This window comes from Loxodonta africana, chromosome 6 (assembly GCF_030014295.1).
Source record: "Loxodonta africana isolate mLoxAfr1 chromosome 6, mLoxAfr1.hap2, whole genome shotgun sequence".
Taxonomy (NCBI): domain Eukaryota; kingdom Metazoa; phylum Chordata; class Mammalia; order Proboscidea; family Elephantidae; genus Loxodonta; species Loxodonta africana.
This window is the reverse complement of record NC_087347.1, coordinates 29,699,363-29,712,326: the sequence shown is the minus strand read 5'-3', so window position 1 is coordinate 29,712,326 and position 12,964 is coordinate 29,699,363. Positions and strand designations below refer to the sequence as shown.

The 12,964-nt window shown below is 50.4% G+C and overlaps 1 protein-coding gene across 1 annotated transcript in view; it reads left to right on the top strand.

The window, feature by feature from the left end:
* Nucleotides 1–8,142, top strand: part of IGFBP2 (insulin like growth factor binding protein 2) — a 30,186-nt gene extending 22,044 nt beyond the window's left edge. Inside the window, exons 2-4 of the mRNA XM_064286697.1 lie at nucleotides 3,980–4,209; nucleotides 4,956–5,096; nucleotides 7,439–8,142. Of these exons, the coding sequence (XP_064142767.1) occupies nucleotides 3,980–4,209; nucleotides 4,956–5,096; nucleotides 7,439–7,603 (536 nt within the window). The 3' untranslated portion in view covers nucleotides 7,604–8,142. The remainder of the gene's footprint in view (nucleotides 1–3,979; nucleotides 4,210–4,955; nucleotides 5,097–7,438) is intronic.
* Nucleotides 8,143–12,964: the final 4,822 nt, after the last annotated feature.

Sequence of the window (12,964 nt, the reverse complement as noted above, 5' to 3'; positions counted from 1 at the left end):
CTGTCCTCCACCTCTGATGTCCATCTGAAGAGGGAATGGGGGATCTTCTTTGTGGTTGGCCCCAGGTGCCTGACCTATTCCCAGAGGGTGGCCCCCATGCAGACATGGGGAGCAGTGACGTAGTGAAAAGTCTCCACAGCAAGGCAAGGGGACTCGGATCTTCATCCCAGGGCAACTTGGCAAGGGAAACACAGAATACTTCTCATGGGGCCCCTGGATTTCTGCTGCTCTCAGCCTCAAGAAGCAGTAAGGGACAGGCAGGAAGGAGGAAGAGGGTCTGACTGAACCCAGTGGAACAAGACCGGAAGTGCCTCAGAAGAAAGGCCTGGTGATCTGCTTCTGGAAAATCAGTCATTGAAAACCCTGTAGAGCACAGGTGTACTCTAACGCATGTGAGGTCGCCCAACCCTGGCAATGGGTTGGTTTTTGGTAGGTATGGGGCAGTTCTACTCTGTCCTATAGGGTCGCTATGAGAAAGAATCGATTCGAGGGCACGGGGTTTTGCGTGGGTATTTATGTAAAACCTAGACTACCTTTAGGTCCTAGGGAAATAGCCATTCTAGATAGAAGAATTTTCCAGGTTTCCGAGGATTTATTCATTTAAATATTTCAATTTTGTTTTTCTAAAGTTTAGTAATTTGGATAGAAGTTTTCTTTCCAATGCTGGAAAATTTTAACCCTCTCCCCTTTTTTGACATCCCCAAATCATCATCGTCACCATCAACATAATTCTTGTTTTATGCTATCAAATGTCAGAGTTCTCAGAGGCCACCGATGGGTGTGGAATTGTTTGCCGTGCACTAAATGTCCTCAAAGTTCTTAAATTTGGTTTTTTGTTTTTTTTTTTAGTTTTCTCTTTCCTCCCTGCCATTTGATATTTCTTGCCACTGTCCGCATGCATTCCTTCTTTTTTCTTTTAATCTTGTTAATTTTATTTGGCAGTTGACTTGGAGGCTAGGCATGCAGGCCTGCTGGGGGAGTACTGTTGTGAACTGGCAGGGTCCTTCATGGGACGAGTCTTCTGGTGACTCCTGGGGAAATGCCCAAACTTTAAAATATGTGGACACCATGACAGCTATTGAGCATGCTTAGAGGGTGCTCATTTTCCTCTGCTTCCTTGTTCTTGGTTGGGTTCCAGATTGCAGAGATAGCAGATGAAGGAGGCAGCTGTCATCTTCTTCATCATCAAAGTAATAACCACCACCAGCGTGGGCATAGAGTTTCCATGTTTCAGGTCAAGCTCTAGCTGCTTTACCTAGAATATACTCTTCACAGTTCTGTCAAATAGGAACTGTCATTACCCACAACTTACAGCGAAGAAAACGGGCACAGAGATGTTCCATGCAGGGGAATCGCCGCTGATATAGAAAGTGGTGGAGCTGGAATTTAACTTGAGTATGCCTGCTGTCTTAGGGTTCTCTAGAGAAACAGAGCCCTTGAGCGATCTACCTGCCTCCCTCCCTACCTACCTCTCTATCTAGAGATTTATTTCAAGGAATTGGCTCATGTGGTTGTGGGAGATGGCAGTTCCAAAATCTGTAGGTCAGGTGCCAGGCTGGAGACACCTGCAGGTTTGTGTCCCAAGATCTGTAGGTCAGGAGACGGAAAGAATGAAGAGTGAAGAGAGTGAGTTCTGCCAAAATATCTGTTTATAGTCTGGAGGCAGAAGACACCCTAAGGAAACTTTCTTTTCAACTGATGATTGATTCCACTAGATTACATTATGGAAGGTGATTACATTACATACATCACATCACATCACCAAACAGCAACTAGTGTTTGGCCAAACCACTAGGAACCAAAGCTGAGCCAAGTTGACACATAAAATTAACCATCACACCCTCTTACTTAACCAGAGCTGACTACCCTGGAGATAATGTGTTTTAAAGGGATGTTGCTATAGCTAGTGAAAACCAACTGCTTTATCATTAGAGCCCAGCAGGAAGGGGTGGGATGGGAGCAAACCTTTACTGATCACTCCCATTTGCTACAAAATCAGCCTGGTGTTTGTCACCTGCAGTCTGCTGGGCTGTGCTTTCTGTAGAGCAGGTGTTGTGATAATGCCAGCACCCTGTGCATACCTGGCATGGAAGAGGCGCCCCTTCTCTTAGCTGGTGAGTGAGCGAACACTATAGTTCGCGAAGACCTGGGGGTGGACATCACCACCCCCATTTTACAGGCACAGGCTGGCAGCATGTCTGGCTCTTTCCATCGTACAACGCTGCCCCAGAGAGCCCACCACACTGTCTTATCTCTGAAATCCGAAGGGCCCGCCAAGCATGAGGTCCCTTACCTCAAACCCTTGTGTAGAAATATTTCCAAGAGTCATTTGGTTGTGTTATTGGACTGTAAGTTTTCGAAGGTGCATTAAAAGGGAAGACAACATGTGTAAGGTTTGTTTAGAAACACCCCTCCCGCATCCACGCAGGTCTTGTTGGGACCTGCAGGGAGCCGCTCTGGGCACTGTGGTCTGGGGCTCTGTTTGCTTTGCTGTGTCTACAAAGGGCTGGGTCTGGGCTGTGATTCCCTGTCCTTCTAGGACTTGCTGGGACTTGTCTTCCTGGTCACTCTTGGTGCTGACAACTCTACCATACTAACCCTGACTGGACATGTCTAAGCCAGATGAGACTGGGGTAGCTGTGAGTTGCTTCAGGGTCTCCACCCAGGCTGCGCACACAATAGAAGTCTTTTCCTTGTGTTAACTGACGTGTGGCTTAAGACTAAAGAGCCCTGGTGGTGCAATGATGAAGAACTCGGCTGCTAACCAAAAGGTTGGCAGTTCAAATCCACCAGCTGCTCCTCGTAAACCCTATGGAGCAGCTCTACTCTGTCCTATAGTGTTGCTGTGAGTCAGAATCGACTCGATGGCAACGGGTAATAGAGACTGAGGAGTCTGTGGGTGGTGCAGACTGTTAACTTGCTCAGCTGCTAATCCAAAGGTTGGTGGTTGGAGTCCACCCAGAGGCACCTTGGAAGAACAGCCTGGCAATCTACTTCTGAAAAATCAGCCACGAAAACCCTGTGGAGCACAGTCCTCTGACACACAGGGGGCTACCAGGAGTCAGAGTCGACTTGGCGGCAACTGGTTTGAAAAGATTTAATGAATGTTCCCTGGACAAACATCCAAGACTCAGGCCCCGTGATAGTCTCTGAAACTACAAAGCTGAGGAAGTCACAGTTTATGTTCTTGGGATACTCGGTGTAAAGAGGGGGCACACAAACAGACATGGAGACAAGTAGAGTCAATGGGGATGTGCTATAGCAGCTGTGGGAGCAAAGCACTTTGGGGAACACTGAAGCCAGGTGGGCTGGCACATGAAGAGTGAGGCGGCAATGGAGCAGGGGGTGCTGGGACCTGGGGAATCTGGGTGGCAAAGCAGATATCTGCTTTCTGCCTCCCTGCCAGACATGCACGGCTCAGCGATCTCTGCAGCATGCATCTCATCTGCACCATTTCAAACTGACCATAAGAACTTAAACTGGGGGTTAGTGCCAGGAGACTCTGGGAGGTTATTCTAGAGAAGAATGGTGGACTTCAGAATGGACTGAATCCCACTGTGGGTTAAGGGCCCAGTAGACACGTTCATCCTTCATGCTCTGCTCTGTCTTGGTCTCCTAGGATGAGGCAGGATACAGTGGGTGTTTGAGCCATTCTTTTGGAGTTGGCAGCCTGCGTTCAAATCCTGGACCCCTCACTTAGCAGATTTGTGATCTTAGTCAAGTAACTGACCCTGTAAGCATCAACTTCTCCTATCTGTAGAAGTTGGGGGAGGGTGCTAATAGCACCCACCTGAGAGTTACTGTGAAATTTGAAATAGATAATCCATGTAAATGGTTTAGCACAGGGCTTGACACAAAGTGAGCACTCATTAGCATTGATCATCTCTATCCTTGTCATCATTAGCGGTCCAAACGGCAGCCGAGGGCCCGTCCCTCTGGTAAGCTGGGCCTGGAGCTCTCCTTCCCTTCCTCTCTACAGACAATGGCGATGACCACTCTGAAGGAGGCCTGGTTGAGAACCACGTGGATGGGACCATGAACATGCTGGTTGTTGGAGGCACTGCTGCCCGGAAGCCCCTCAAGTCGGGCATGAAGGAGCTGGCTGTGTTCCGGGAGAAGGTGACTGAGCAGCACCGGCAAATGGGCAAAGGTGGCAAGCATCACCTTGGCCTGGAGGAGCCCAAGAAGCTTCGGCCACCGCCTGCCAGGGTCAGTGGGGCAGAACTGGTTGGAGGGATTGAGAGAACATGGAAAGGGAGGCTCCCATCTGGGGGAGGGCATTTCAATAAGATCTCCATCCTGTGTTGCCTACAGTCAAAGTACTTTCATTTCCAGCTCTGCCACTAACATATTCCATGACCTTTGGGTCAATCGTTTAGCTTTTGAGGCCTCAGTATCTTTGGCTGTGAAATGGGGTAGACATATGGTTGAAGTTTGTTCCTTCTAAAAACCTTGACGTTTCTGTTTGGCTCTGGGCCATAGACAAAAGAAAATGGACCCCAGGGATGAAGAAGGATTCACTTAAACTTGCTCACTCTTGTGATAAACTGCGCACACTCAGCTACCGTCCTTCCTTTTTCCAGCTCCTCTCTTGCTGTCTTGAGTCTTGGCCCTAGCTGGATTTATAGAAACGAAGAGGGAGAGCTGGAGTCTAGATACTTAGAAAGAGAATCACTTGAATTCAGTATTCGCAAATAAATCTCATTTTGACCCCACAAAGGCTTTGCTACAGAGCAAGGAGGGGTGGAAAACTCTGATCCCTCTGATTTCTAGGGGTGGGGTGGGGCGCATAGTTCTTTGATAGCGCAACCACTGGGTGGGGTGGCAGAAGTCCTGGTATGGCCAACTAGCTGTGGGACCTGGGAACATCCCTTTCCAGAGATGAGAGTCTTCTTGAGGTTTCTCCCAGAGCCATTGTTCTGTAGCCCACCCGACCACGCTTGTGCCCCCTGCAGACCCCCTGCCAGCAGGAGTTGGACCAGGTCCTGGAGCGGATCTCCACCATGCGCCTGCCCGATGAGAGGGGCCCGCTGGAGCACCTCTACTCCTTGCACATCCCCAATTGCAACAAGCATGGTCTCTACAACCTCAAACAGGCAAGTGGGGGGGGGCTCCACCTGGGCTGGGTGGGTCTTGTTCCCGCCTCACCTGCCTGCAATCTTCTGAGGTTTGACAGCTGAGCAGGAGACCAAACTTCTGTAGTCACGGGGTGCAAGCTGCCAGGCCGGGGAGGCTGGAGATCGTGCCCTCGCCTGGGCGGGTCTGAGGCAGATTCCGCTTACCCAGCTACCTGCCAGCTGCCCTTGGTGTTGGGGTTGGGAGGGAGCCTGTTGGAGAAGAGAAGTGGGTATAAACCAAAGCTTCTCAAATTTGATTGAGCATTAGTTACCTGGAGGTGGTTCCTGGGCCCTGCCCCCAGAGATTTCAAGAATTAGTGGATCTGAGTTTGGACTGGGGTTGGACGGAGAGCCTGCATTTCCAACAAGCTCCCAGGGGATGCTGCTGCTGCTGCCGCTGCTCCTGCTGCCGCTGCCGGTCCGTGGACCACACTTTGCAAATCACTGATTTAAACCACTGACTGATAGCTTCTCTAGTTTTCAAGTGCCCCAGGGATGGAGAAATGTCATTTAGAATATTTGTAAAAATGGTAATTAAAAAACAAAGCCAAACCCACTGCCGTGGAGTTGAACAACGTTATAAGCACATTCGAGGACAGTTAAGAAAGCGTAAGTAAACCACTCAAGAGAGGCCCTCCATATACATTTTAATGATCATTGCGCATATGCAGCGTTCTCCCTTTTGCCCTCTATCATCGCTATTTTTCACACAGCTACATAGATGTCCTTTTATTTAGCCTACTCCTGTTCCCCACCTCCTCCCTTTTATGGGGAGAAAAAGTGTAAGTGCATTTCATTTAAGGCCAAGTGAAGTGATAAAGAGGCCTGGGTACTATGGGCCTCACCTGTCCTTCTGTTTTCAAGGAGAGATTCAACCCTGGCTGCATATTGGGGGAGCCTTAAGAAATAAGGACACCAGGGTCCTGCCCACACGCAGCTGCTCTGCGCTGGGGAGCAGGGGGTGGCGACGGGGGAGACCTGGGGATCTGCTCTCATATGATTATAGCCTCGAAAACCCTATGGGGTACTTCTACTCTGTCACATGGGGTCATTATAAGTCGGAATCCACTTGACAGCACTCAACAACAGCTCTGGTGGTCCTAATGAGCTGTCAGGCAGACTCTAAGAATGGATGCCTGGAGCAAGGAGATGGAGTCAGGGCTCTGCCAATCCTTTGTGGGTCTCACTCCCCCACCTTTTCGCACAGTGCGGGCATCTTGGCCTTCTAGTTATTAGTCTAAGGATGCTGGTGGCACAAAGGTTAAGCACTCAGCTGTTAACCGAATATGTCACATTGGGTCGTTAGGAGTTGGAATCAACACGACAGCACCTAACAACAACAGTTATTAATCTAGTATTAAGAAGGCTATTTGTGTGTAGCAAGCCAGCTACCTCATTTGGAACACAAAAGAAGAAACTGATTTCTTCTAATGAAAAATAGGCTGTCTGCTGTGCCTTGAGGGCGATTAAAGGGCTTTGCAAGAGGCAGGTCAGAGCATGGACCCTGGAACCGCAGGTGGGGGTTGCATTTTAGCTCTGCCTCTTACTCGCTGTATGATCTTGGGAAGTTACTTAGCCAACCTATGCTTCAGTTTCAGCATCTGTAAGGTGGGGATCATAATGGCGTCAAATTTACCGGGTGGTTGTGAGGATTAAACGAATGTACAGTGAAACCTGTGAGAGTCGGAATTTGACGGAAGTGCCTCATTTTTCTGGGTGTTGCGAGTTTTCCGCCTTAGGGTGCAGTTTTACCATTTTTCTGTCATTCTCTATTAGGGGAAAGTATGAATTTTCCTTCTCTGACAGGTTTCCACCTTACACAGTTTCCAGCTTTCGAAGGTTTCACTGTAATGTTAGATATGCGGTATAAACGAGCAGAGTATATATTGGTTCCACAGTGCTGGGCACACAGCGTGGTAAGGGTTATGACAGCACTGGCCTTTATATTACATGCATTTTCACCTTCCACTCTGAGGAACTCCAATGAGATGAGCACTGACCGGGTCCCCACTAGAGGGGCCCAGTCTTTTAATCCCCAGGCATCCCCAATAGTCTTGTTAATCAGAGTGTGGTCCCTGGGCCAGCAGCATCAGCATGACATGGAGCTTGTTAGCAACGCAGAATTTGGGGCTGCCCGAGTTCACAGCGGGAATCGGCATTTTAAAAGATTCGTGTTGGAGAAGCCCCCCCTTGCTGTGCTACCTCTGAGCACACAGTCCCTGCACAACACCCCTCTGTGAAGGAAAGAAGGAAGGCTGGGGGCTGGGGGCTGGGGGCTGGGCAGGGGGTGGCTTCCACATTCTGCTCTTCTCTCTCCTTAGTGCAAGATGTCTCTGAATGGGCAGCGTGGAGAGTGTTGGTGTGTGAACCCCAACACCGGGAAGCTGATCCAGGGCGCCCCCACCATCCGGGGGGACCCCGAGTGCCATCTCTTCTACAACGAACAGCAGGAGGCTCGCGGGGCCCACGCCCAGCGGATGCAGTAACTCCCAGCCAGCCGGTGCCTGGCACCCCCCCTCCCCTCCCAAACACCGGCTGCCGGGTGGTGGGTGGGGAGGATCTTCCAGGAGTTTTGACACGTGTATTTATATTTGGAAAGAGACCAGCACCGAGCTCGGCACACCCCACTGCCCTCCCCCTCCCCAGCTGGAGATGCCCACACCCTCCCTTCTCTCGTCCTGCAGGCGAGGATGGGGCGGTGGTTACGGGGGAGCTGGGTAAACATTTGGGAGGAGGGGGGGAAAGAAATTTTTATTTTTGAACCCCTGTGTCTCTTTTGCTTAAGATTAAAGGAAGGAAAAATAAAGTGTCTTTTGCCTGAGTCTTTGGGGCCTGCCCGTCCATTTGAAGGCCCGCTGCCCATCCCTGCCCTCTTCCCCTACACTTTGCTCTGGTTTCCTGTGTCTGAAAGAGATTGGAGGCCTCGGAGTCGCCTTCCACCCAACTTTGTCCGGTGAAATGGGGAAAGGCCTGGCCTTCCCTGGGCCTCAGCTTCCTATTCAGAACATGGGAATAAGAAGGATGGGGTGTCTTTTCCCTGGAGTGGAGCTGGCCTGTGAACAAGCTCTGAATCTAGATTGGACCTCCAGACTCACCCCAGGAGTCCAGGTCTACCAGGCTGGACTCTGAGGTGAGGCATTCAGCCCCGCCTGGTTGGCTCAGGGACAGGATGAGCCATGGAGGAGCATATGGTATGAGTGTTTTCCTCTCCTGGTTAGGTTAGAAAGGGAAAGTGAAAACATTGGAATTGAGGTTCTCTGGCCCCTGAAATGGAGCCCTGGTGGCACAGTGGTTAAGAGTTCAGCTGCTAACTAAAAGGTCAACAGTTCAAGTCCACTAACCACTCCTTGGAAACCCTATGGGGCAGTTCTACTCTGTTCCATAGGGCTGCTATGAGTTGGAATCCACCGGACCACAATGGGTTTGGTTTTGGTTTGGCCCCTAAAGTAAAGGAGAGTTCTCTTCCCCAGCCTGAGATATTTCAACTATACTCGAAGGGAAGGGGTCCCAGGGCCACTGTTATTCACAAAGGTGTTAGAGAATTCAGATCCAAGTGTTAACTGTTATTAAAAATAATCAAAACAATGAAATAGAAACATGGTTTATTCTGAGCAGTTATTCTTTATATATATAGGGAGACCACTCTGATTCCAAAAAGGTCAAACTGTTCCAATAGGCTGGTTACAGTGAGGTTTATAAAGAAAAGAGGGAGAACTAGAGATCAACCACTGGCTTACCTTAACATGATTGACTGAATACTGCCCTCCCCCTTTTAACTGAGATCAGCTGATACCGGTCACAAGATAGTTTAGTCTCAGCCTCTCCACCCAACTGCAGCTATGCTATCTCCTGGTATTTAAATTAAGCTCCTTGGAAACTCTCTGGGGCAGTTCTACTCCGTCCTATAGGGTCGCTATGAGTAGGAATCGACTCGAGGGCACTGGGTGGGTAAGCCTTACTTCAAACAGGAAAAAAAAAAAGAAGATTAGCAACTTTGGGTGAGAAAGACCCTGGCAGAATGTGTGGCCAGGAATTTTTTTTAAGGCAATATTTGGTTTCATGGGTAAGAAAAACCTTAAAATCAAAGTAAGATGTCTTACTAATTTTTCTCTTCAACACTGGGTATGAAGGTGTGTGTGTGTGAAAGAAGGCTGAGGGACTAGGGAAACTGAGGCAGAGTGCAAGCCCTATTTCTTAACTCTGAGATCTGTACCCACTTTCTTCTCTTGGTCCCCTAAACCCCTGGTGCAAGTCCAGGGGGCCCCCCCTCCCCTTTGCAATGGGGCAAGCGGTGAGGACATACTCAGTATGTGTCCCCCCCCCCCCCCCCCCCCGCCCATACACACGTACACAGCACAGAGCTTCACAGCTCACGTTGCTCTGCTCTCCTGTGTCTGGAGTCAGAATCCTTTCCGGCCACAGAGGAGGGGACGCCATTGGCGGCTTTGCCCAATCCATGTACCCTGACCTTCCATCTTACAGCAAGTCTGGAGAGGCAAAGGAACACCTGGGGCTTTCCGGGGATGGGCTTTGGGTGGAATAAAATCAGGTCCCCAAGGATAGACAAATTCCAGCCAAGCATGTTCCAGGCCGCTCCAGGCCAAGGCCGCTCCAGGCCAATGCCAGCAGGAGATCTGGCCACTGCGCCGGCCGCACACGAAGTACATTAATTCAGTTAATTAATCCTCGTAGCCTCAAGTAAGCAGCTGTATTATTAACAGTACTTTACATATGTGGAAAAATGTCCCTAGAGGTGCCCAACCTCCACCCCGAGGCTGCCCCCCTACCCCCTCCAGCTCCAGAGCCTGGATGTTACTCCGCCCTGATTTATACTGCCCCCTGTGGGCGGAAGCAGGGTGGGCCGCTTGGAGAGAGCTTGGAGTGCTCTGGTCCTTGCAGGCAAACGGTCCCGATGTGGAGCCTGATTTCCTGTCATCCAGTTGAGGGGTGCTCCTGCGTCCCCACCCCTCAGTTGTTGATTGCTGACGGCTGGGGCAGCGCGTGCAGGCTCTCGGGGAGCGCAGTGCCCATTTGCGCGACCTTGGCTGAACCGATTGGGGCACTTAAGAGAAATTAGGATGCCAATGCCTGACCCTCAGCGATTCTGACCCACTTGGTCAAGGCGGAGCTCAGGCCAGGTATTTATTTATTTATTTTTTAAGGCCCCCCAGGTGATTCTAATGTAATTCTAACGTAGGTCTAAGAACCAAAGTGAGGCTGGGGGAATACTGGACAGCTGGCTGTGAATTCCGTTGTACCACTTACCATTACATTGCCCTGGGCGGTGCCACTCACCTTCTCTGACCTTCAGCTTTCTGCATCTGCCTAATGCGGATGGGTTCAGCCTCCGATAACAAGATGGTGTCAGTGTGAGACACGCTTTGAAAACTGTAGGACCCTGAGTGGTTATCATGGAGCCATTGGCCAGGTCAGCCCTCGAGCCAGCCCTATGCCCCCAGGTTACCAGCTTGCTTGGGTCCTTTCTGTAACATTTTGCAGAGGGTTCCTGAAGAAGCCACAACCTCCCTGCCCTTGCCATGTCACATGCCCTCTGAAGAGGTGGGGCAGCATCTCCCCTGTGGCTCTCAGCTACCAAAAAAAAAAAAAAAAAAAAAAAAAAATCCCGAAACCGTTGTCATAGAGCCGAAGAGCCGATTCCAACTCACAGTGACCCTGTAGGACAGAGTAGAACTGCCCATAGGGTTTCCAAGGAGCCGCTGGTGGATTTGAATTGCTAACCTTTTGGTTAGCAGCCGAGCTCTTAACCACTGTGCCACCAGGGCTACACTAACTGGCAAACTGTTGTTAGCTGCCGTCGCCAAGTCGATTCTGGCTCATGGAGACCTTATCTGCAACAGAACAAAACATTGCCCGGTCCTGCATCATCCTGACAATCGCCAGCATGTTTGAGTCAACTGGTATGTAGTATGACCTAAAAACCTTTACTAAGATAAAGCCTAATTGCACCTTTGTGGGAAGGTGGTTGGCTGGGCAGGGATCTTTAAGATGTCGAGGAGATTGCTCACTTTCTAGAACTGCCTCTTTAAAATTTAGCCTTACAAATTCCGGGGCTATACCGCCACAGTGTGGCAGCATCGGAAACTGCAGGTGATCTTACATGGACCCTCCAAGACCCGTGATAATCATTCGTAGTCCTACACTTGTTTCTTAAGAGGTGGCCCCAGAAGTCTAGAATGGAAGTGCTTGTTAAACGTGCAGATTCATGGGCCCTATGCCACACCTCCTCAGTTAGAATTTTGGGAAGGTACCTGGTAATCTCCATTTAACATGCCTCCTGGGTGATTCTTATGGACTGTTGGCCTAATTTGTGGGGCCTAGGGAAAAATGAAAATAAGGAGCCTGTTTTTCAGAAATTATTAAGAATTTCAAGATGGTGGCAGTGGAGCATTAAACCAAGCACAGGGTCGTACACCCATGAAGTTGACCGTGTCCGTAAGCCCTCTAAATTTGCCGTTTTCACTGACTGCCTCCGTTAGATGTGCCTCTGTAGGTATGCCTACATAAGAGGTCGTGGTTAAGAGCGTGGAGGCAAAGCAGCCTTTGATCAGGGGTGGATTAACCAGTAAGCAAGGTACACTGGGCTTAATTGTGTTTACCTACTTATCTGTGGCGAACAATTTCACACGGGTCTCACCACATCGCTGAGACAATATTGGATGAGACAATATTGGACAGTAAGGCTTATCCAGGGCTGGGGTCCTGCAGGGAGGGAGGTGACACCTGCCAAGTGGATGCTAACAGCAGAGCTGTGAGCTTCTGGCTCCTTAGGACAGGGAGCTGAGCCAAAGAGGGCTGATGGATTGGAAAAAAAGGGGGAGGGGACCAAAGGCTGGTGCTTTCATTATGTAAAATACTGGCTGTCCAGCTCCCTCTGCCCATTTCTCCCACGTGATAGCTTATGATTGGAGTGGGATTTTCAGATTTCAGGTGTGGAACACTTTAGGGAACCGAGGCTCAGACTGTGGCTAAAGCGGAGGGGCCTGAAGACTAATGGAGCTGAGGAGGGCAAGGCGCTGTGTTTCCTAAAGCGTGGACCCAGGAGCAGCCACAACACCAGTGCGCGTGAGGGTGGGAGAAAAGCAGATTCCAGGCCCTGCTCCTGTCCTGCTGAATCCGAGGCTCTGGGTGGGGCCCCGGTACCCACGGTGAATTGTAGGATCACTCAGGTGTTATGTAGGTTGTCCCTGTGAGCACTGAGTTGCACAGGGTAGTGGCAGGACAAGCGGTGGAGCAGCCTGGAGCCAGTGTCTAAGTGACTGAGGGACGTGAGCAGGGAGCGAATGATGAGAGTATAAGGGGAGAGGGGAGAGAGAGAGGAAAATGGAGAAGTTGATAGGGTTGGGAGGTATGGGGGTGAGATGAGCCCTCAAGGAGGATCAGTGAGCTAGAGGGACAATGGCTGGTGTCTGTGGGGGTGCAGAGGACTCCTGATTCACAACCCCTCCCAGCAGCAGTTGAGTGAGCAGCTTCTCATGGCAAAGCCTGCAGCCAGTCTCAGGCAGATGGTACATGGGTGTGATCCAGACCATCGCTGGCTTACTGTGCATTCCTCTTCCTGTTCGCCCACTCCTCTGTACACTCAGAATGCAGTGAGGAGGTCACCAGCTCCCTCTCTGTAGCTCCTAGTGCGGCATTCATACCTCCATCTCCACCTTTACTCACTCCTCCATCTCCACCTTTACGGCTGGGTGGTTGGAGGTTGCCGCTAGAGGTGACACAGTGCAGTGGCTGAATGACTGGGTGTGGGAAAGCTGTCCACAGCCTGTTTGGCTAGTCAGACAACTCTAAGACCTTGAGGAAGCCGGGTGCTGAGAGGTCCTCAGGGC